A 25,183-nucleotide genomic window follows, 5' to 3' on the forward strand; every position below is an offset into this window, starting at 1 on the left:
CTTTTTTCATTTGTGTCTCCTTGAGGAGCTGTGAAGCAGACACAGAGAAGGAGGCGAGGGGCTGTGCCAGTCCTGGCGAGAGTTGCTCTTCCAGCCCTGCTGATGGAAATGTTTCCCTGCAGCAATGCAGTGGTGGAGAAGCAGCAGACGCAGCCAGCCCTTTATGAATCTCAGCGTTAACATATGAACCCATGAAAAGAGAATAAAGCTCTGCCCACTAAGGCAATTAAGGGCACAGGAAAGATCTCTCCCACTGCTGCTTATGTTATGTTCACCTATCCCTTGGGATGTGCTGGCTGGCTGTGTGCCCCACTGTGATGGAGACTACTATTTCAAGGTAGTGCCTTACAGACAGAAATGACACTACCATCAAGACTGAGAGAGGTGGGAGAAGAGAGCTGTTCTCGAGACAAATGCAAAAACACTTCAAGGCAGGAAAAGCCTTTCAAAACTCTGGATCTCCCTGCTCCATTGCACCTACATAAAGAGGGACCAGCAGGTTCAGGATGGAAATGGCCCTGTGCCTTATGGGGATGCAAAGCAGCGATAGCAGCTTCTTTATGGCAACAAGCCTGTGTGATCTCAGTAGGTCCATTCTCTGCTATCCTTACTGATGGGTGCTACCACAAACTGGGAGTCACACACCTGCTCACCACATCCTGTCTTCTGGATGTAACCCCACATCTCTTTCTGAACTATAGAGCTTGTGGTGGGAGCCCTAGGATAAAGGTGGAGATCCCACTGTTGTCAAACCTGTCCTGAGTTCCAATGGTGTCCAATGTTATCCAGGCAGAAGCATGGTCTCTTCCTCGTCCTCCAGGACCTGGCTGAGTTGGGGAACATGGGTTGAGACGGTTGCCCCCTGGCAGCTGCCACTGGCATCCCAGTGTCCTGGGTGGGAGAGAGAACCTGCCTGCAGACAGCTGAAGACAGAATTAATGACCTTTTCTCGCCTAATTATCTGGCAGTTTAGGCATTTGGTTTTGGCGGAGTAGAAAAACACTTGCAGCTTCTGTTCGGTATCCCTGGCTACAGGGATTTTAGCCTAGCACTTTTGATGAGCCCTACATTCACAACCAATAAGTATATATCTTGGCTCATGTAGAAAGTGCCTTAAAAGGAACTTTGAGGAAACCTTTGATAACTCTTCCATTGCTTAATAACATCCCCTTTGGTTGACAAGGTGATATCAAGTCTTCAAATTGGAAGCTGGTTCAAATGAAAAAGGATGAATTTATCTTAACAGTAATCTATATCTGCTATGTCAGACACTGTGCTGCAGCATGTCCTGCTGTGTGCAGCATGCCACTTAGAGAGCAATGATAAACCTTTCTAGATGGTGCCTAGCACAAAGTGTTTACCAGAATATAGATTGCTGCGAATATAGTTAAAAGTTGCTCAGAAATAAGAGATCACAGAGGCTGACCATTTGTGAGGGGAACAATGCTGATTTTTGTTGGTGAGGGACTTTTTTTTTTTTTTTTTTTTTTGCCACCAGCATCTAAGTGCAATAAAATATCAGTGAGAAGGAATTGCTATAGCAACAAAGTATGTTCTCTTGATGGAGGCCGTGTGTAACAGCAAATTGCTGCTAGAACTTTAAGGGGAAGGAATAAAATCCATCACAAAAACAGGAAAAGGAAAAGCATTAAAAATTAAGATTTTATTGTTGCATGATTTATGGTTACTTACTTCACATCTCCCTCCAGATGATCTAGAATACTTCTAGTATCTCACTGCTCCTACTTACTGATGCACACACAAAATTTTGAAATCTCAGCAAGACAATGGTGTGAATGATCCATCTGTAGTAATATAATGACAAAGATTTGCATTCAATAGTAGTTTTACTGCTAGAAATACTAGGAATTAGGATCATACAATCATAGAATGGCTTGGGTTGGAAGGAGCCTCAAGGATCATTAAACTTCACACCCCCTCCCACGTGCAGGGCTACCAACCTCTTCATTTAGTACTAGACCAGGCTGTCCAGAGTCCCATCCAACCTGGCCTTGAACACCTCCAAGGATGGGGTATCCACAACCTCTCTGGGCAGCCTGTTCCAGCACCTCACCACTCTCGTAGTAAAGAACTTCCCCCATATTCAACCTAAATCTTCCATCCCTCAAAACCATTTCCCCTTGCCCTGCCATTATCTACCCTTGTAAAGAGTTGATTCTCCTTCTAGACGTTATATACCAATACCTATGCAGATCAAGAGGTGCTGTGGGGAGGAGATTTACCACGGTCAAGCAAGAAAGATGCTGCCACTGAGAGATGAAGTAACAACCTGAGGGTCACTCAGTGAACTAGTGGCACTGTCAAGACCAGAATGGAGCCAACTGGTTCTCTATCCCCTACCCACTCCTAGAAAACTAATCATAATAAATTCAGGTGAGCTACATACGCAGGGAAGCTGGCGTGTAGCTGAGTTTGCAGGGGGAAGATTTTGCCTTCCATACTCATGACACAGGACCTGGAGAAAAAAAGAAAGAGAAATACTTTAAGGAATCCAACTAGTCACAACTAGATTTCTGCTTCTGGGCTGATGGAGCTTAAAACACCTTCCAAGCTGTTTTATGTTGTCAGAGGCAGCCCTTATCCTGTGCTGGTCCTCAAATTAAAATCTAGGTTACGAGAAATTCCTTCCTATGTGGATGAACAAATGGAAACGCTGCACTAGGGTCTGTGGCACAATGGGGGAAAGCAGCAGCACATTCTGAAGAGCAGAGTCTTGCTGCCCTGGTTCAGCCTTGACAAACCCAAGGCAGGGAGTAGCAGAAGTATGTACCGGAGCAGGAAAATCAAAAGGCTCTTTGGAAAGATTCTTCCCCACTGAGAAAATATTTTCTGGCATATTTTGCAATGAAGCCCACTTTCTGTGGTCCTATTTATAACTCTCAAGTCTCCATAACAAACAAGCTCCTTAGAGGAAAGCGAGTGTGATTTGAATAGCGCTGTATATCACAGTTCCATGTTCCCAGACTGGCTATGATTTATAACAAAAGCACAGCATCATGGATCAATTCATGAGGGGCATTCTGCAGCAAACAATATTGAATAACTTAAAGTTTTCTTATGTATATGAAGGGCATTTTTCCTGAAAGTTAAAGAGAAAATGGCTGCAGGCTCGCATCCTACTAGACTAAGTATCAGGTTTTCCCCATGTTTTCAGTATGATTTCTGCTTAAGAGTTCCTCCTCCTCTAGCATCCTTAGAACAAGGCATTGTAACCACTAATACAAAAGCTGAAAAAAGAAAAATATGATTCACCAACAGAAAAAAAAAACAACAAGGATTCAAACAGTTTGGAAATTACAGAATAAAACATTTTGGCTATTCACTGTCAGTGAAAGAAGGAAACAAAAACAATAACCAAGACAGGCGTTTCCCATAGACAGCAGAGGCTCAGCTCAGGTTGAAGTCACGCTGATAAGAATGAGCCCTGAGCAGAGCAGTCAGCAGCTCCTTTTGGTGCAAAGGGGCAGTGAGGAGGCAGATGTGCACTCCTGTGACTGCTCTCCTACACCTGAGGCACAAACAGCTGCATCACTCTTTACGATGCAGCGAACACAGAGGGAACAGACAAACTGTCTATTTGCAAAGAACAAATGCAGCATGTAGCCTGTTCTTCACTGACACCGCAGCTATAGGACGTGGTGAAGATCATGATACACCCAGATGATAGAATGAGGCCTGTTTTTCTTCATGTAAATGCACAAGCAGTGGAAAGAACAGGGTTCAGAAAATCAGGGGCTGCCTTCTTCTCTCACAGCGTTGCCTAGTGATTAGAATTATGCTGTTTTCATCCCTCTCTGGTCCCATTAAACTTTTATTGTTTTCTTGTTTGTGGCCTGGCTGCTACCATCATCAGTTCATCTGGGTAGCTGTCTCACGAGGAGAAATGTACCATGGGGTTGCCTATTCCAGAGTGTTTTTCTAAGTGTTGATTTTCTGGGAGGAGATTCAAGGGTCCTGACTGGACAGAATGTCTCCCCAGTGCTGCAGACACTGACAGCGTTAATGAAGCCCTGCTGGTTTCCTACTGGTCCCCAGCAACCTATTTTTGGTGTCACAGTGAAACACCTATTTCTCCTTAATGGAGAAGGCCAACTCTGGATAGTGAGCTCCAGTAAGGAGACAGACAAGTAAGCTACAGGCTGCCCAGCAACATTTTGGGTTTAAGCTACCACCCAGCAAAAGGAGTTTTTAAAGAATCTCTTGCTCCTGTGTGCATTTTCTCTGTATTGACAAAGCTAGCTTTGTTAAGAAGCTGAGCACATGCTGAGTTTCCACTTGATGGCTTTGCAAGTTTGTACCCAGCTGGAAACTGTTTTTCCATTCCCAGAAGATGAAGTTTACATGATTACAAATGACGTTATTTACAGTCTCATATGTGGAAGAAAAAGCAGAATGCATAAGTGGTTTGGAGAGCTGAAGAAATGGTCCCATGTGCTTTCCATCACCCTTGTCCGGTTGTCCTGGGGGTTGGCCTCTTCTCTCATGTAACTAGAGATAAGACTAGAGGGAATGGCTTCAAGCTGCACCAGGGGAGATTCAGGCTAAATGTTAGGAAATACTACTTCTCTGAAAGAGTGGTCAGGCACTGGAATGGGCTGCTGCTGCCCAGGAGGTGGTGGAGTCACCGACCCTGGAGGTGTTCAAGGAATGTTTGGATGTTGTGTTAAGGGATATGGTTTAGTGAGAACTATTGGTGATAGGTGGATGGTTGGACTGGATGATCGTGTAGGTCTTTTCCAACCTTGATGATTCTGTGATTCTTATGTGCTAAACTTATATCTAGGCACCACCAGGATCTGAGAAAGAGAGCAAAAGCTCTAATAGTGCTCGTATACATCATATACATCTGCTCCCAATTCCTAGAAGAAACTCCTGCCATTGCAAACCCCAGAGTTAAAAGGACCAGTACAGTCACTTGTGAATCTAGGCAATATGGTAACACTGTTCTTCTTAAGCTACAACTGACCCAGTTCAGCTGGATGCACAGGCAACCAGTGCCTCTTGAATTTCCCATACAAGGGTCTAGCAGCTGTGAAACATCATCTGCAAGACACAGATGCCATTCTCCAAACAAAGCAGCAGTAGAGGACCAGCAGGATCCCCTGGAACGCTTTAAGTGCATGTGTGCAGAGCCAGGCAGCTGACTCTTGCCTCATTTGTCAATGGAATATAAAATCGCTAGAATCATAGAACAGTTTGGATTGGAAGGGACCTTAAAGGCTATCCAGCTCCAACCCCAGCTGTGGGCAGGGCTGCCTCCATCAGCTTAGGCTGCCCAGGGCTCATCCAACCTGGCCTTGAGCACCTAGGTACATCACATCTCAGCATGGTCCTTTTCTAAATATCCCTGGTTTTGGTGTATTGTTTATTTGCCCATGGATCCACAGCCATCTCAGCCTGGACCTGCTATTTCCCCTTTAAGAGCTTCCCTCTCTGAAGCACGTAGTGATAGAAACATCTAGCTCCTTGGAAGAGTCACACAGAGGTATTAGGATTTGCTGGGAATAACTTTTCTTGCTCTGACATGACTAAGTATTAAATAAACTGCAGGGACTCCTTATGTTATTCTTGACATAATCAGCATTAATTGAAGTTACAACAGCCTTTGCTGTTTTCCCTGTCTGCAATTCTACCATAACTAGTGCTCAGTCAAGCTTTTCTAACTTATTTTCCTCCTCAAAACAAAAACAAAAAACAGAAAACAAACAAACAAAAAAAAAAAAACACACAAAAAAACCCAAAAAACAAACAAACAAAAAAAACCAAAAAACCAACCCTGCTTTAACTGGAGAATTATTATACACTGTTTACTTTAACATGCAAGCATTTGAGAAAAACATCAAATAAAGACTAGTTCCTCAAAATGAGTGTTATAAAACAAAACAATAAAAAAATGTCCCTTCCATTTACTTGGCTTGCAGATGATCTCATTTGTATTGCAGACACAGATTTTCCCTGTTCAGATAAAATTTCTATGAATAGAAGAAAAAAAAAAATCTGTAACTGTGATAAACACCCACAATTATAGCACTTGATTTTCTCTTCCATAATTCAGCACAGCTTCAGCCAGTAAACTCTCTCTTCTCAGGAGAGGAAGATGTAATGCTGGAATTTTTGCACAAGGGTTTGCAGGGTATACGGTGTGCTCCTCTGTGCTCCTCTGACTCATTCCATGCTGCCAATGGTGCCTGCAGCAGACACTGCCAGTCATACACAGCTGTCATGCGGGGCTGTAATGCAATACTCACCATAACTGCGGGTTGCTGGGAACAGATTGTGAATCTTGCCTTACTGGTGAGCAGGTTACTTGAAGCCTGTTGCTGTTTTTGCCCGCTGATAAATGTTTCTGTTCAGTAAATAAATAATAAGACTTCACAAAGATACATTTAAAAATAAATAAATAAATTTAAGCATAGCAAATACTTAGGTGCCCTGAAAGCGTAAGTGGGAGAAATACACACAAAACAGCCACCCTTTTACCAAGTGCTTTGTGCAGCTTACCACTTCCAGGTGAGAGAAGTGTTAAAGCAGAAAACCTGCAGACACTCCCCTGCAAGCTTTCTCTTCCTGAGAGGGGCAAGGCAAATTGTCCTGCTGAGGACAGGAGGCAGTGCTCACTTTGCTGCATCACCCCATCCTGGTGTTCTCCAAGCAGGCTCAGCTCCAGCCTTCCAGGGATTGGCTGTGCTGTGCACAGGGAACCATTCTGCACGTTCTGCAGGGCAAAGAAAAAACACAGCGGGGACATTAAGAGCAACAAATGGGAAGAGGTGGATCCGTGGAGTCAGGAGTGGTGGTTCAGAGGGCAGAGAAACCAGGACTGTGCTAGGAGGGATAATTCCTGGAGAGACAGAGTCATCAAAGGCACAGAGGGATGGGCTGGGTATAAGAGTGCTGGAAAGAATGAAAGTTGAAATTAAACAAGTGAGCAATGGTCACAAGGGCGAAAAGCAGAAACCATTTGCAGTATCAACCAGTCAAAAAATGGTTTACCAGTCCTATCCACCCTATTTATTCATGAGATTCCTGAGTATCATTTACTAGCATTTCTCTGAAAGCAATGAGAACACCTAGGGAATAAAAGCCAGGTTTTTTTTCCCTATCCTTCTTGTATCTATGTGATGAAGTATACAGTGCACATCTTGGGGAGGGCTTATTATAACAAAATAAATGAGCATTCCATAAAATGTGTTCACTATCATACCAATTCTCATTTTCATGATGAGCTGTACACTAAGATTCTGGCCCCCATCAGCTCGTTGTGAAAGGAAGTCTGCACATTTTAATTAAATCTGTAAAGCCAAATTTAGAATCCTGGCTGGGGTTATACTTGTATGAAAATTGTCTGTGGTCATTCAGTCCACAGTTGGGAGTCAATGCTTTTTCCTTTTTATGTGAAATTTGAATAACTTGACTTGAAACGATTTGAAATAATTTCCATTTTTCATAATGAGGAAGGAGCTGCAATAATGAAAATGATCATTAATATTTTAATTGAAGATTAAAAATAAAATAGTCTTCAGATTTCTCTTATGCTTTGTTAAAAGTCACCCATACTATAATGGTATTGTAATTTATAGCAATGTATTGTAGATTCACATATTTGCTATTCATAAAATTCATTGATGCCTTTTCTCAAAGGTGCTTTACAAAGGATTTAGAAACATCTTTAATCTTAGAAAATAACATTGCTGTCTGTGATTAAATATCTCTGCAGCATAGCTGTAAAGATACTCATACACATCATAAAACCAAACTCAGGATATAGCACGAGATCAGTGCAAAGCTTTGTCTTAGACTGTCCGTTTCTGTTGGTACTAATATTTTATTCACTATCCTTTGAATTGCCAGATCACTTATTGTTACACGCCTTACTCAAACACAGAGCCCTTCAGAGCAGCTCATTTCACAGCAGCCAGAGGTGATGCTGGAATCTACCTCGCATCAACATTTCAGAGTTTGAGCTTCAGTCCAAGCATTCCTGCGTCCTTTTAGTCCAAACCTTGAGTTTAGAATAAAATGGACTTTCTTTAGTGGGTAATCTGAATAATTAGCTCAAAATAATACCTTCTTATTGCTTCTGTCCTCAAGCTGTGTAAGTACTAAAATAAAACATGATTGCATCTGGTTGATGCTCATACAAACTCTAAAATAGCGATCTACAGACTGTAGAACTTTTCCAGAACAGTAAGGAGAATGCAATACTGGTAAAACATATCCTGCTGCTGTTACACAGCTACTACCCAGTTTCCACTGCCTAATATCCTACATGGACTGCAGGAAGATCAAAGAGTTCCTGAATTATTCCAAAACCTTTTGCTTTTAGTGCTGTTTAATACCTCACAAATGGTCATACTTTAAAAACAAAACTATTCCAGTATTGCAAAAAATGGAAGGACAGAAAGTTGGTTTCCAACTTCCAAACTTCTGGTTTACCAGAAGTCCAGGTCTAATAATTACAGAATGCTTTAAATACTAATTAATTCTATTTGCAGAGAAGTGAGGCATTGATGTACGCCAATTACAGTTATTACAAAAGCAGGACTGCCACAACTACATTCCTTCCAAAACCTACCACTGCAGAGTAGACACTGGCCTCAGTAGGATCTATGGCCATGTAACTGCGGCCTGAAAGCTGCTTTATCTCTACATGCAACACCCAGAAGTTGCTGAAGCCCGAGGGAAGCATGGTGGCACAAACCCAAGCCTTGCTGCAAGCAAGCAAGCAAGTATGCAAGCAAGAAGTATAATTATATGTCAAGAGGGCACATGGGCATTCTTTGGAAATGAAGAGCTTTTTATTTGAAAGAGAAAACAGGCAACACAGAAGGGAATTTGGGGCATTGGCTTTCACCTTCCCACAATGATCAAAAGGCTCCTCCTGGAAGAATAATCACATCTAAACTCCTATGGCCTAACAAGGCGCTTCTTATCACTGTCAGTAGAGTCCCCTTTGCTCCATGCCTCACCTCAGCAAAGAAACCAGCTCAGCTTTTAATCAGTTTGCAAACAGGAGGAAACATTGGAAAAGCAGGTACTGGGCTTTCCTCCCTTTATTTGTGCCCACTGCCTCCCCCTCCTGTCTCAATTCCCCTTGCCCTGCTCCTCATCTGCCACGATGCAACCTTATCTTCACAAAGCAGAGCAGCTACTCCCTCCAGATACTCTGCCAGTGCCAATAAGCTGGCAGGTGGAGAAGGAATAAAGGTACAGTTACAGAACAAAGAAGTAAATGCCTCTTTCAGAGACTGAACACATCACCTTCGCCACCCTAAGGTCAGAAAATATCAAGTTGTTTCAGAACTTTCCTCTATGTGAAGGTGCAATTACGCTAGTTAATCGTAAAAGGCCTTCAGCAGCTGTCATCTCATTTTTTACATTATCCTTAAAACTTTCCAAATGGCAGGCACACATGCCGTGAGAAATAATAGCATGTATACACATTCCTATAACAAGCGATACACCTGCTTTGTCCAGTTCATTTTTACACTTTTTTTTCTCTTTCAGAAATTGAAAGCACACCCATCACACCACAGCTGAAATGCTGCAGTGAAATGTTATTTCTTTCTCTCTTCTTCCCTCCACAGTATTCATTTTTTTTTTTTAAGCCAAAGGTGTGCAGGATGCTAATGGTAAACAAAGTTTGTTGTCCCTTGGGAAACTCAGCATAACTCCAGCACAGCACTGTGTCTCCTCTCAGGGCACAGTCTGTGCACTCCCAGTGCAGTCACTCCCTGCCGTTGCTTGGTGCTGATGCCACAGGTTAATTAACACAGGGGATGGAGATAGAACCTGCATAAATAAGAAATACAACTGTGTCTGAAAATCAATTTTCATGCCCAGTAAGAGCAGTAGGAACGAGACAAGCAAGGAGCCCTCAGCCCAAGGCATCTGGAAACATCAGCAAGAGAAGCATGCTTTAAGACAATGCAGTTCCCATGCTGAAGTCTTTGTTCTTAGCCATTTCTCCTTAGTTTAATGCGGTCAGGTAGGGACAGACTGTACATTGCAGGAAAGGAGGAGCTTTGGGAACTTTGTGCTGGCACTAGAAGGAGGTGTCCAATCTGTGATCTTATCCCAAAAGTGAAAGACAAATAGCAAAATCCCCTGAGAAACTGCTTTTAGTACCATTACTCTCCAGCAAGTGCCTATAGTGCTCTGGATGGGAAACACTGGAGACTGACTCTGAAGGCAAGATTAGGCCCCTCCACAAGCTCAAACCAAGAGTGCGAAGAGGATCACGGAATGCAAAGATGCACCAGAGATGGCAGCTCTAAATTCTGGATGTCTGATCATATCTTTTAATCCTTAAAAAAAAAAAAAAAAAAAAAAAGAGAGCAAATCATGAGGAGAATAATTATTGTGGGTACAATTCTGGATCTGTTGCCTATTCTAAGGGCTGCCCTGGCACGGTGTAGGTTGGCTCTGCCTTCCTCTGCCCAAACGCCCTTCCTCCCTAGTTAAAAGCAATCTGTTTCCAGAGAGAAATGTTATTTCCAATTCCACAAGTGCTGCTTAAAGCAAAGGTCACCATTAGTTCTGGATGTGCTAATGCACTGTACATATAATAGTTCTGTATCAACATTATATTTCAGAAGATGAGGCCATTATATTTATCCCAGCTAGGATTCTTAGCAGCTTTTTTAAACATGTTTTCATTAGCTGGTGGAAGCCACTATATATTTTAACAAAAGGCTCTAAGGATTTCATCCTAGAGTTTCCAAGGTGGTTTTATTTTATGATTTTACTTTTAGCTATATATATTATTTGAAATTTAAAGTTTGGAGCCCCAGCAGTATAAATGTTTCAGTGACAGAAAGAAATTAAAAATATAAGTCCCAGCGTGTGCTGTTGGAAAGAAAAATTGAAGGTCAGATAACATTGGACCGCCAGAGCTCCCAAATGATTGAATAGGGGTATAGGTAACTCAGCTCCAGACTCTGGCACGTGCTGCTCAAACAACAGAAAACTCTCTGCAATGCACAAAGGAAAGTAACTACTCACTGAATATTAGGGCTGGGGTAATGTACTGAAAGTAATGCCTCCTCTTTATTGCCATGAAAACTACAACATGTATGAAGAGCACAAAAATACTATTTGATAGAGCAAATTCTCAGCTACAAAACACTACTTTTCAACACAGTCATCATCATTAGCTGTGTACTTTCATCAGTGATAACAAGAGCCTGCATGCCAGCCATGCTCATACAAATCTGCACGAGTGCAAGTGATGCTGTCACTGTCTCCACAGCTGAAAAGCATCACCCACCACATCACTACGCTCACATCCACTGCTGCACCATCATAAACATTCAGCAAGTGTTGATGAATGCCAACGGGTGCCTTTTCTTCTGCATGGAGAAGTCCAATTCAACCCCTTTGCTCCATATTCGCTTCTATGTCAGACGCCATTCTGTCAGACTGCCCCCCTGCTGCCATCTGCCACACAGCAACAAAATGGAATACTGGTGGAAAGATTCCACCTCTTCTGCCACACCACCGCCTCTGACATCATGGGCTGACATAATAAAATGGGAGGCATTACTTTCAGAGTGGCCCTCGTGGGATACATGTATATGTTCACTCGCAGTTGACTGACAGTCACAGTGCACTCTTCAGCAGCTGGCATTTTTTGTAGTAATCTTAAAGCAGTTAAGCCATTTATAAGGTATTCCTTTGACTGAACAGGTTTTCATTGAAAAAGTAGATAACAGGAAATAACATGCAACAGAAATGAAGCTTAATATTTCAAAGCCCTTGAGACTCTGATTAGGCCATTGCACTCTGTACATAATCTCTTACTAAACTAAATTGATGGTGCTTTGTCAGTATAAAAATAACACTAAGATTTTATATCTGGCAAAAGCAGGACTCTATGAGCTCCCTGGTGTGCAAGCAAGAAAAAAAAAATCTTATTTAACTAACAAAGGAATGAGATAGGGATGAAACCACATGAATGTTAGAACAGACTAAAAATTGATTGGCGCAAAATTTGTACTGTAGCTGTAAATTTTCTGAGTTGACTGCACTTGCTGGGCAGATGAATAATTACATGCTTCTTGCTCTGGAGTCTTTAGGCTGCACTCAGTTACTGAAATATAAATTTCAAGTAAATCTATTGATGTTATTGATGTTACCATAGAGTTATGCCAGCTTCACTGAGGGTAGAATATGATGCCTTGTTTACAGAATTAAACTCTGAAAGGTACATCTGTGTGTGCATTTTGATTTGCCAATAAAATAATTTTATGGAGCTAAATTTATGCAAATACTCCAAATTTAAATCCAAAGGAGACCTTCCAGTCTTGTATTCATTAAAGATTATGCACCATTTTACAAGACGGTACTCAAAAACACAATATAGATTACAATTAAAAGGAATAAATTCACATAGGTTTCATATTTTACAAAGTCTTTAGCAGACTGTTCCCCAAGGAGCAAGGAATATATATGTCCCTAGTCATCTTTATCCAACTAACTCAACCAATATCAATAAATTTCTCCACCAGCTGGGAGAAGAAGACACCATTACCAAGAGAAAACATGAGGTTGGCCAAGGGCCAAATGTAGCACATATAGAAAGAAATGCTGTTCGCCTGCACGAACATCCCCCTGACGGAATCCAAGCCCTTCTTTGGAGTTTCAACATTGGACAGAGGAAGCAGGAAAAAATCCCAAGTCAATACGGAGTAACTTCTGTCTTAAGTGTGAAGGCATTTGTTTACATCTTCAGGTACACTTACACCTGAATTACAACAGCTTCTTGTGGTTTATTCTCAGTCATTGAAGGCAGAACACTTTATAAAGGACCACTGCATCTTTTCATTGCACAGAAAAATGCAGCACTGCTGTTGAGGTGTTTGGGAAATGCATTCCAGAATATAGGAAACACATCAGTCTCCCAGTATGAGAATGATACGCAGGCTTTCACACAACTTTTATGCTTAAACCAATCCTGCTTAAAAGAAACTTAAGGGATGGCTGGATATGAAGGAATTCATTTTTAAACTAGGCATTTGGGAAAAAATGGTGAAGGAAGAAACACAATCCATTTTTTATCAAAGAAACAAGACATCAATTCCACAATGAATATATCCACAAGTTGTCATTTGTTTCCTTTAAAAAAGAATTGAATAATTCTCTCTAGCTTGCCTTGACAGCCCTGCAGTACTCCTGTAGGCTGGAAAACCACACTCTTGCTAAAGGCAGGAGTTACCCAATTGACGAGAAGCCAGCTTCACTAACATGTTAGGGGAGTGAAGATAATAAATGATGCCTATCTGCCTGTGCTGCCAACCCTTGTGCTTCTTAGCTTTGAAGAATCTCTCTGCATGGATTAAATTAAATAACATTTATGTAAAGAAATCTAGTGAAGTGTATGTCTTGTGACTCACACCCAATTCTTACAGCTTTCCTATACTGTCCAGTACAAGGAGACAACCACAGAAATCATTTCAAACCACTGGCAGGAGCCACAGCTACCTCAGCTAAAGCAACCCCCAGACAAAGCACTACTAGCCAAATGGATTTTAATGGGGCAGAGAATACAGTAAGTCTTAAGGGCAGACTGCAGGCATCAGACAAGCCCTAAATTCACCAGCAGTGTGCCCAACCACCAGACTGGTGATACCCAGAGTGTGATTTGTGAGACAGCCAGTGCTAAGCACAAAGTACCTTCTGCAGCATTGTCAGACATGACCAGGGGAATACTATATAAAGAAATATATATTTAGTAACACACATGTATGCTATGCTATCCAGTCTTTTTGTTAATTTGAAATATGAGTATTCATGAGCTGAATTTCTAATTCATATTAGTATCAGTTCGACTGGAATTTGATCTTCATACATCAAAAAAACAAAACAAACATAAACCTCCTGACCTACTCTCGCTATTTCCACACAGCATCTTTCCTCACAAAGCTCCTTCGCACTGAATGCAGCCAAGTGATACACGTGTAATCTTTTTCCTGAGAAAAGGTGAAATCACTAGACATGGATATTAAAAAAAAAAAACAAAAAAAAAACAAAAAAAACCAACAAACAGAATAAACAGATACCCACTTAAACAGGAAGAAAAAATGTAGATATAATTTCATCATTTTACACTTGCTTTCAGTCCAGTGTAACTCTAATATCACTATTTCTACAACATAAAACACCCTTCCCACGTATCAGTACAATGCTAAGGCCAACAGCATGCAGAGCTTCTATAATTCCAGGCTGTCAGCATTCCAGGAAAATTCTTTTCTGAGAATTCTTGTACCAGGAGGAAAAATTTAAAATGTGGAAAATAACAACAAAAACAGACACACACAAAACCAGGGAGCTATGTTTCTTCAAATGGGAGTGAAAACCTTTTCTAATTCTGAATGCAACAGAATTTTCCATTTCAAATGACTATACAAGAAGTATCTGAGTCATCTTTAGAGAAAGCTTTTGAAGAAAAACGAGATAAGTAAGTCATCAATCCTGTCTCACAGATGAGGAATCACATAGAGTATCCAGGAAAAAGGGGGTTTTCACGCTTCAGTTCAGTGCTTCTCCCTCAGCACAGCACTGTGTTTATGGAGAATTGATTAGCTGAAAAGAAATAGGATGTAATACTGTTGGTATCTGTAGAGCACAAAGGCTTAAAAAAAACCTGATTCTTAGACTAGGATGCTTGCTTCTTGTAGAAATCCCATTGAGGAAGATTTTTTTTTGCCACTGTGCACTGTGAAACAACCAGATGTGTTTTTGTGACAAATAACATGTAGGAATATCAGGCCCCTGGATGCTGTGCAGTACTTATATATCTTACATCCCCAAGCTGTAGCATGGAAAGCTTTGCTGAGCTTTAGGAGATGCACTTGCTCAGCCTCCCGTGCTGTTGTGCTAGGAGCCAGCTAGATGGTGCTCACGGGTGGCAGCCGGTGTCCAAAGGCTGCTCTGAGATTCTGTTCTGGTCTCTTCCCCACCTCTGCCATCCTTCATGATCCAAACAAATTGTTGCAGATGGGAAGTCAGGACTGGGGGGAAGGGGACAGACAAGGAAAGGAAACCGTGAGTCTCAGATACAGTGTAAGCAAAGAGCCTTGCGGGGTGCCACTGGATCTGGAAGGCTTGAATGCCTGTAAGAAGCTGGGACTGGTTTGGTGGTATTCCCACCTGGCAGCCTGAGAAGAGCACATGACTGACAACTTGGGAAGGAAGCACACTGTTGGAGAGACCTGGCACTGAGGAAGTTGTATTTCTTGTGCTGGACAGCAACTTAAGCCGTAAGCTTCACTGTGATCCGTGCCTTTATTGGTATTTGAAGTTAGAATTAGCTTTTTGTGGTCTGTGAAGTTTCCTAATTGTACTGGCTTAATTGCATACTGCAGCTGGTAATATTTAAAAACACACAGCACTAACTCACAGTAAGCATAACAATATTTGAAGTACTCAGGGACCGTAGTCAAAGATTTTGGTGTGGACACAGCGCTCAGGGATCCGCTGAGTGGCAGAATACTTATTAATTCTTAAATCTGAAGATCCCACTTGGTCCCTTGGGCTGATAGCTTGTATGAAAATTTCATTTCAGAATGACAAGCCCGTATATGCACAGGAATGGTTTTCTAAATAAAACCCTAGATCATTTTTTATTCATCTTATGTCTAAAATGCCCAGAGGCATAGCTCCATAAAAGTTTTAAACTTTAAGCAAAAGCTCCTTTTGAGTTGCAGGGAAACAAAACATTGTGAAAGCAACAGTTTATATTACTTATTGTGATGTTTACTTAGTGAGAGAAGCTGATGAGTTAATTCTCTGTGGAAACGCTGAATTACATTATGAAGAGAAGCCCAATTAATTAAGGATCATTTCCTATTGATTTGACTTTGCCATAGAGCAGACTCAGTGTACCTGATATACTTTTTGGCACTGTGTAAGATATAAATAATAAATAATAATATACTTAGGCCAGCTACTGCTGTCCCGATGACCTATAATTCTCACTGAGGAAACACTTCGCAGACTTGGAAGCAAGTACAATAGAAGACACAACGATTCTTGAAAGAGCAAGCACAGGAAAAGCATGGAAGTACACAGAGGCACAATGCACACTCCAGATCAAGAGGATAGCCTCTTGAACGAGCAGGTTTGAAAAATGGACAAAACTGGAAATAGGCACCTTTTTTCCAATTCAAATGGGGAAATACCTCATTTCATGCCGTAAGGTGAGAATCATCTACTCTGTAGAGCACAAAGACTGAGTACATTCAGGAAGTGTACTAAGGCTAGACTTCAAGTACAGATTCACCAAGAAAATTTATTAAGAGCAAAAATCAAGCCCTGAAAACATGTGTTTGACAGCTTAGATCAGCACACTGAATGGTGATGAAGTGCCAGGGCATGTGCTCTCTCTTAAAGCTTGCTTATCTATCCTGGATACCAGCTGGATCTTCACACTGCAGTGTTCAACCCTTCGTGGCCCCACTGCCAACAGTCTCTCCATATAAAGTAGCAAAGCAATCTGTTCTGTTACCCAACATCCTATAAGGCTGTGATGAGATTTGGAGCGAGGTTCTGGCTCACTTCAAAGCTGAACAGATAAAGATTATTGCAGAAAGACAGGTGTGTTTAACTCAGTCTGGAAAAACAGATGTATTTTATTCAGTCTGGAAAATACAGCAAATATTCCATGCAGTGCCACAATACTCCATTAAGAAATTCAGAAAGTTTACCATTCCTTTGGTACAACCATGTTTATTTATAAAGAACATACACAAAATTGTGTTCCTGAGAGAAAGAAAAGGAGAAACAAGTTGTCTGTCTACAGTCTCCAGATTTCTTCTAGTGAGTCTAATGCCTGGAGGTATGCTGCCTCTGCATCCTCCCAGAGCTCATTTCTCCCAGCCTTGTCGCGGTCAGTTGCCTGTTTCTTGACTGCTTTCTGCCCATGAAGTCCATGCATCAGTATCAAATCTATGCCCTAGCTTTTGTGTTTGTACTAACTCACAGTCTGACTACTGGGCCATAAAGTTTCAATTTTTGCTCAAGGTTGCCAGGCTAACTAATTACTGGCTACTACAGCAGCTTCTCTTTGTGTGCTCAGTGCCTATTCTGAATTACATTTCTTTTTCATTTAGCCTAAAGAAATGACAGATAGTACACCCATGAACTTCAACCATATTCACAATTCACACTGGACATCAATATCCCATGGAATGGAAATAATAACCTGGAAAGTAAAACATGGATCTGTACTCTGACACTATGGAATTTGGGCAAATTACTCAAGCTGAGTCTTCAGTTCTGATAAACAGCACCTATCAAGGTATCTGGTTTAAAAGATGTGTAAGTATATTCATTATCTGCAGGAGAGGGTAAAACTCTACTTTCTGGCATGGCAAGGAGAAGGAGCTGGCAGCAGCTGTTGTTATGTCTGTGGTCAGCATGCACCATGAGCAAGAGAATAGGATGACTGCAATCAGTCTGACTCACCAGGAAAGCATCCATCCTCCTCGGCGTGAGGGCTCCTTCTTAAGTACAGCTGCATTAGTAGAGCTCCAGCTCTTCTTGGCCAGGAAGCAGCTCTTTGGTGGGGCTAGCAGCAACAGTCTGGTTTGAAAGCCTGGAGAAAAGTGAGAAAGAAGGGGAGAATTGGAAAGCTCTCAAAGCCTTTGACTTCTGTTCATTAACCATCTCCACTTTGAGCTTAGTCACAGCAGGAGGACATGGAAAAAAATCACTGAAAATGGCCTTTCAATTTTTTCCTCTGGCTAACATTCGGGCTTGCTCACAGAGAGGCATGAGGAATGGTTTGACTTGGTGAGGCTATTCTTTGGCCTCAGGAATGAAAGGGCTTGAGGAAGTGACCAAATCCAGTTTAAAACAAAACAAAACAAAACAAAACAAAACAAAACAAAAAGGAAGAAGAAAGGAAAAAGCATTATAAATGCATACCAAGAGAGTTGACAGACAGAGACAGACTTCTCAGTATTTCATAGTGAAATAATAAGAGGTACTGATGGTGTTACAGAGAGGGCAAATTATGAGTGGAGCTAAATTGAGATCTTCAACGTGAAAATGGCCAAGCAGAGTAAGCACCCAGGAAGGCGAAGGATCTGTGTTCTGGGGGATTTTCAAAAATCTTTATTTTGACTGCAAACCGGGGCTCACAGAAAGTCAAACTAAAAGCTCAAATTGAAGTTGAGACAATTTATATTGGAAAGCTGTAGATGCGTATCGCATTCCTGCTGCCACTGACAATTTTGACACAAAGAAGTCAAGCAAAGAACATTTTTAACCATGCAGTTAAGAGTCTATCATACGCCTGACTACTGACCTCCAGGGCAGAAAGACAAATCTCGGAACAACTAGATGTTCTTGCAGTTTATATTTTGTTATGGTTCTTTCCAACTAGCAATAAACAAACAAACAACAACAAAACCACAAAGTACATAGTATTGGAGAGACACAACAGGAGCTCACTCCACTGAAAACAAAACAGGAACCTCACTGCTGCCTTGCAATTACTTAACTCCTTCCACACTTCATGCACTGGTTAGCACAGAGGGAGCACAGCATGAACGTGGAAATGCTATGAGATGCAGTTGCCCGTACCTGGAAAGGGTCCTGAGAGAAGGTGTGGTGTGCATGGCATCCGTTCTCAGCCATAATGCACATTTTTACATTAATTTCTGCCCAGTGAGCACCGGTTGCCCGCAGTGGTGGCCTGCCTGCGTGACCCTGTATTAGGGCAGGTAAGTAAAGAACAGACAGCAATAACCCCTCAATCCAGTTCATTGTGCACTGGCTGCAGACAAGAACAGAGTGATAAAGAACAAATCAGAGATGCTGCTAAAAGAGTGGGGGTAGCAAATCATTTACTGAATGTAAATACGTAATCAGAATTATTTGTATTATCATTAGCGTATTAACTGCATTAATAAGCAATGCAAATAAATGCAACGATCAAAATAGTCTTGAAATTCAGTGCATAAGTGTCTCTGCTCAAGGTTTTGCTTAATAATTCATTGAACTCAGAGGTTCAGAGTAACTTCCAACAGAAAAATAACAAGAGACCAACAAAAAAATCCCCAAACACAGAACACCACTGTGCATGCTGTGAACTCCCATTCCTGTGGAGTCTTTAATGTTTTGGAACATAATATATAGCAGACACAGTATTTTATGAGGTTTCTTCACACTTCTGCTTTATTTAACATGTGCTCCTGTTGAGCTGACTTCTTGTTAGACTGAGCCTCAAATATTTGTGGAAGAAATAAAACCTCATGGTAGCAGAAGAGACAATGTGACTGCAGAGCCGGGCAGTCGGCACTACAGGTATGCACTTCAAAGACACATCCACTCCAATGAGCCTTTGTGCCCACCGAGACCGAGCTCTGAAGCGAGGGCTCCATGCCTCAACTGCAGGAAGTGCCTCTGCAAACTATGGCTGATGTTCATCAAACTCTGGGCAAAAATGGTACCTTTGTAATATTCACATGAGAACTTGCTCTGCTAAGGCTTTACTTGTGATGCCACTGGCTGTAGGGATGCACTCCCTTCTTTTTGCTTTTCAGATTTGTGCAATTGTCCAACTGCTGGAAAAAATGCTAGAGAAACAAGTAAGGGAAGTTGGGTATACTTTTCTTAAATCTCAGCACTGATTTCTTCACTGAAAATAATGTTACAATCAATCTCTCGTTTTCCATGAGAGATGCAAATTTCAAATCACTTGAAGATTGTTTCAACTTTTTCCAACAATATCACCTGAGTACAAAGCAGCATAACAAGGGAAAGAATGGAAAAAACCACCTCGGTGGTTTAACTAGTTTCATTTTATAAGCACACTGCTGCTCACACTGATCCTTTTTATTCATTAACAAATGGTAAAGCAGGTTTTTAAGCAGGAGGAAAGCAAAAAAATACATATTTGGAAATTTTAATATTGTGGGTAGTTGAAAATTTTCAGAATAAATTAATTTTTTCACAAGTAAATTAACTTCTGTTCTAATTCTTACTCTATGAAGTGTTTGCATTTCATGGAAAAGATCTGATTTCTTTGTGACTGCTAAGTATAAAAACATAGAAATGAAAAAGGATAAGCCATGACCTAAAAGGGAGTTTTGCTTTAAGTTACTTCAACACCTCAACAAATGGTATTTCCAATAGCTCACGTTCCTTTTCCATCTACATGCATACAGTGAGCTTCCCAGCTGAACACTGCCCAGTACCAAACGAGCCCCATGCTGCAGGAGCTCCAGTCTACGCCATCCTACAGAACATCCACACACCAGAGCCGAAACTCTGAGGTGCTATGGAAACCTTTTTGATGGAAATGGCTGATTTTCAGGCTCAAGTTCTATTTAATTCTGCTGATATAGAGAAACAGAAAAAAACAAACAAAACTAAAAGAGAAACAAAATAAGAACAATGACAAAAGATGCATTTTCTCACTATAACAGTCTTATAGAGTTGAAGTAATTTATTGCTTCTTTGATGTAGCACTGAGATCCCCCCTCCCCCCATAGGTGAGGAGACATCACATGTACCTGGAAAAGATGCACAAAAGTTTTTACACAGAACAGCTGCCATGGACCAGCCCTGCATTCAGCTTGTTAGGGTTCAGTAGTTTCCTAACACTCATCCCCATAGCATCTGCTTCCAGGAGGAAGATGGAGTACTGAGGTATATTATGACAACAGGAGCACCCATGTGGTAACTACACCAATTTGGCTCACAGCCCAAAGGTTTACATCAACAACAGTTCCCACATTGTGAAAGATGTGTTTTTTGAAGAATAGGTGCAAAAAGGCCTTTTGAGAAGAATGCCTCACTGCAGCAAGTTTTACGAGGCACAAAATGTAATTTTGAATGCATTCAGTGTTTTGCTTCTTGTAATTTAAATTGTCCCAAACCCTTACCCCAGAAGAAGATAGGCAGTTTGTCAAACTGCATTTTACAGAGACCACTTTAAATGCGATTTGGAAAGTGTTGGAACATTCAGTATAAACACCAGCACATCTGTGGGGAGTTGGATCCAAATCCAGATTCTACAAGGTGGCATGACCTTATTTCCACATGGCAACACAGTGCTGCTCCTCCAGGGTGCAGGTAATGTGTTTATCACCAGTCACTGACTATTCAAGTTAACGCTTTTTAACAGTGGATGTAATCTTTAGTAAAACTAAGCTTTTACAAATTGCTGTTAATGTGAATCACACTTAACTTGCCTAGCTGTCTCTTCCAAAGCTTATGTTTTCCCTAAAGCTGTTTAAATTCAGAATACTTACCCACTAAGTGAACTTGAATAAGTGAGCAGGTTATCAGCATCTCTGAGATGGAGCGCAGAGGACTCTGCAATGCTGACTAAGTGACGGAAGCATGCCTGATTTACGTTGTATGGGAGAGGTTGGAGGAGCTTCAACAGGTGTTGGGGATGAGAGTGTCAGATGATGCTTCCACACCTCTTCCAACAGCTCAAGGTGACATGTCACTGCAATGAGTTTGGGTCATTGCATTAATTTCCACTGCACTCTGCAGGCATGTGACACTGTATGATGACAAATCTGGAAGGACTTCACTTCAATAACTTTTTCTTTTTTTTTTTTTAATGTACCAATTGTATGCTGTAGTCAAGAGTCAAGCTACATTAAGGCAGTAAATCTGACAAACTAAAGGGATTTTATAAATTGACTGTTATATGACATTTCAGCACAGAGAATAGCAGGCTCATTGCTTTTAAGCCACCAGATCGTTGTTGCATGCCAGTGCCAGCATTGAATTTTGCCCAGTATTTCACAAGCCCCCCAGAGTAACAGACCTTTCCATCTCCTAAGGATTTTGAAAACTGTTCAAATCTGTACTTCATTATTTTTACCCACTGACATTAGTTCATTTCTAACTGAATTCTATTTTGCTACAATAAATTTAGAAATGCACATGCTTAACCAGTCATAATGCTACAAGAAAGCTACTTAATCAGCAGATAAACATACCTTTAAACTATTTATTTGAGTACATTTATCCATAAATACTGCCATAATGGCTTTAATAGAGTGTAGGAAATGTCAAAACTTTTTTTTTTTTTCCATTGAAATCAATTAATCAGATGTGTGCAGCAGCTGCCCAAAAGAGTACGGAAGGGATAGTGGGGAAAAAAAAAAATCTATTTTCCCTTATTTCCAAACAGGAGTAGTTTTCTTCCTTGTGTCACCAGTGGATGAATCAAAGACTAACCTGCATTTGTTTTGTTTTCCTGCTGCACCACAAAGATTTGCACGATGCACCTTCTCCTTAACTTCATGGGAATGGTTTTTGTTCCATACTCACCTAGGAAACGGGGAGGCACCGTGGAGCCATTTTTTAAAATCCAAATATATCTGTAAACAAAGAAAAAGCATATTTTCTGTTACCAATTTCCACCTCTCACAATGGAAACTAAAAAAAGTTTCTAGAAACTAGAGAGAAAGAGAAATCCTTGAGGACACACAGAACTGTGCAAAGATGGTAACTTTCAGTGAGCAACGTGTTTTTTTGTCCAACAGTCATGTGTCTTCTCAAATGCTGTTTCCAGCCATACCAACACAGTGTTTACTATGGGCATGATTGTTATTTCTACATAACAGTAAGGTTGCCCAACACTTTCCATTTTAAACACGCTTTCAGCAGCTAATGACTTTGCCAAAGCTTGATCATTTGGATAGAATTGTTCTATGCCACTTTCTGCCTCAAGTTAATTAGCTGCGCTGAGTATGGAATACAAATGTAACACCGTGCTCACACAGAGTTTTGCCCAGATTAGAAGAAATTGTAAGTGATGCCTCGAAAACATTCAAGTTATTCATGTCATGCTTTGATGAAGGGATTTGAAATATAAAAGGTGGTAGTGTTTATGTTAAATATTGCTGTTGTTGAAAGAAATAGCACCAGGTGAACCATATTAAATCTTTTGTATGTTGAGGCCCAGCAGTGGGCTACAGTGATTTGGAAGGGGAGATCTCATCTTGTGCTGTGCTTAGATTTTGTCTGGACTGGTGTCGTGAGGAGGAGAAGAAGAAGAAAACTGTCATTAGTAACAAAACAGATGGACAGGGCTGATATGGAAGACATGGGAGCATTTGAGGTTAACAGCTGGGTAAAGAGAGAATCAAGAAGAGTGGAAGATAATGGGTGAGACAAGATAAGTTGCCATCAGGGAGACAGAGATCAGGAAAGAGACTGAAAACAGGAATGAGCTTGATAGCTGGAGGCAAATGAGTGGTGGAGGCAGGAGCCTGGAGTTCCTGTGCAATGCACTGAGCTCCTTGGTGTTGGCTGCTTCCTGATGCCAGTGGCTGTGTTAGGGGGAGAGGATAGGAGAAAAAAGCAAGCTCTCCCAACATCTTCCCTCTCCAGCCAGATGCCTACATTAGGTTTGTAATAAATCGCTTGCATTATGGAAACTTCAGTGTTGCTCAGATACTGGAGGTGGATCACAAAGAGGGAAAGACTGGTGAGAGTGTTTTGAGGTGTGGGAAGAAGGAAGTTGCTAAGAGAAGAGGCTAATTTGAGCTCCTAAATGTCTCAGTACTTGCTCATGCATATTCCCAGTACAGGGATGAGACAGAAATCACTGCATATCCAGACCTGACGGCAGCTTGAAACCTGAATGTTACATTATTTTTCCTTCTTAGTGAGGTGTCAGGAGAGAGTACAAGATATTTAGGTTGGGACTCCACTACTTCAGCTGTGATTTGAGCATTGGGAATGATGTTTCTGCATGTGCTTGTTTCTGGTTACACAGGCATAAGCAGGTTCTTGAGTCCTTTATCCTCTCAGGGCAAATGATCACAGCTAAAACTGTCAGAGCTTTGAGTGCAATCATTTAGTACCCAGACAGCATATCTGACCAAATATGCCAAATGGGGAAAGAAAAGACATAACCTGCTCCAACATAATAATCTTCTTCATCTCCTCCACCTATTCCATCCATTTCATGTAGCAAGGGAATAAAAAAGTCACAATCCAGAAGATAATGGCTAGCTAAGAAAAAGCTCCTATGTCCTCTGCAGGCATACTCTGGTACAAACCATAGCTCTGGTACAAGCAAAACCTAATCTCTGCAATCTATATCCTTGCTGTAGACTTCTGTGCTCTAATTATTCTGCAAGCATCTCTTCTCACAGCCTGGAACAGACTTTGTAAGGGCTGAGGCCACTGGAATGGGGAAGATTTATGGAGCCAGTCAACCTTGGTTTCCTTGTGCAGAACCTTCATTAAGAACAAAAATACTCTTCCGAATCTTAGGGGGAAGTTTCCCTCTGCACCAAGGATTTCTCACTCTTCCTGGTGCTATGAAGTTGAAGGATTAAGTAACTTTTCCCAAATATAGAATGTATCACCCCCAGTCACACACACACGTACACACTGCTGACTTCTTAAGTGAAGCATCTAAGGAGTAAAATGAGATTAAAAATTTAGGAGTAATAATGAGATCAAGTTAAATTCACACCATTTCCCCGCCTATGCACAATCTATGTCATTAGAAAGGATTAATTTTTTGTTGCAATTTCTAATCTCATTATACCTTTTGTCACAAGAATGATTTATCAGAATTTCAATACTTAATGCTATACTTTTTATGAAATACTGTATTATGTTCTTACATAGTACCTTCATTTGACTTTCCCAGTATTCTGTATTTTCGTTAGTCGGTATCCACTCACTCATACCACACTACTCAGCATGGCCATAAATAGAAAGACCAGCCAACCAAGTCGCACAATATTGAAAAGGTCAAAGTAGTATACTACATTACTGTAATTTAAAGAATACAGTTGGCAAAGTATTAAAACTTTGACACCTTATTTATGTGACAACTTAAGTAATGAAAATAGAAGGCATTGCAAAATGATTGCATTACTACCAGCAATCACTGGGAGACTGAGGAATTACAAACCCCTCAATGTTATTATCTTTATGGCTTCATATAAATTCATGTTATTCTTTAAGTACTGCACCTTTTATGGTGAAGTCTGTAGTCTGTTCACTACTTCTGATGTTGTTTTAAATATAAATGCATAAGGAGGTCTCATAACTATTTTTGAATCATGGCACTTTTCTTTCAGCTAACCAAGAAATACAGGTAGGAAAAAAAAAAAAAAAGAAACAAGAAAAGTACATCTAAAGAGTGTTATTACTGACTACTTCT

The 25,183-nt window shown here is 41.0% G+C and overlaps 1 protein-coding gene across 2 annotated transcripts in view; it reads right to left on the reverse strand.

Moving 5' to 3' along the window:
- Positions 1 to 213: 213 nt before the first annotated feature.
- The window catches only part of LOC149918844 (uncharacterized), a 30,021-nt gene continuing 5,051 nt past the window's right edge, over positions 214 to 25,183 (reverse strand). The window contains exons 3-11 of one of the 2 annotated variants that reach the window (XR_016464618.1): positions 22,231 to 22,373; positions 21,285 to 21,487; positions 18,610 to 18,802; positions 17,488 to 17,617; positions 6,523 to 6,736; positions 6,270 to 6,367; positions 2,408 to 2,476; positions 1,693 to 1,805; positions 214 to 891 (exon numbers count right to left, since the gene is read on the reverse strand). Coding sequence is in view for 1 of the 2 variants with exons in the window: in XM_090136679.1 (XP_089992805.1) it covers positions 1,743 to 1,805; positions 2,408 to 2,476; positions 6,270 to 6,367; positions 6,523 to 6,736; positions 17,488 to 17,502 (459 nt within the window). In the remaining variant the exon portion in view is untranslated. Of the gene's footprint in view, positions 892 to 1,518; positions 1,806 to 2,407; positions 2,477 to 6,269; positions 6,368 to 6,522; positions 6,737 to 17,487; positions 17,618 to 18,609; positions 18,803 to 21,284; positions 21,488 to 22,230; positions 22,374 to 25,183 lie in introns of those variants that run through there. The other variant, XM_090136679.1, reaches the window with a different exon arrangement.

Source organism: Phasianus colchicus, chromosome 2 (genome assembly GCF_987193195.1).
Source record: "Phasianus colchicus chromosome 2, bPhaCol1.hap1.1, whole genome shotgun sequence".
Classification (NCBI taxonomy): domain Eukaryota; kingdom Metazoa; phylum Chordata; class Aves; order Galliformes; family Phasianidae; genus Phasianus; species Phasianus colchicus.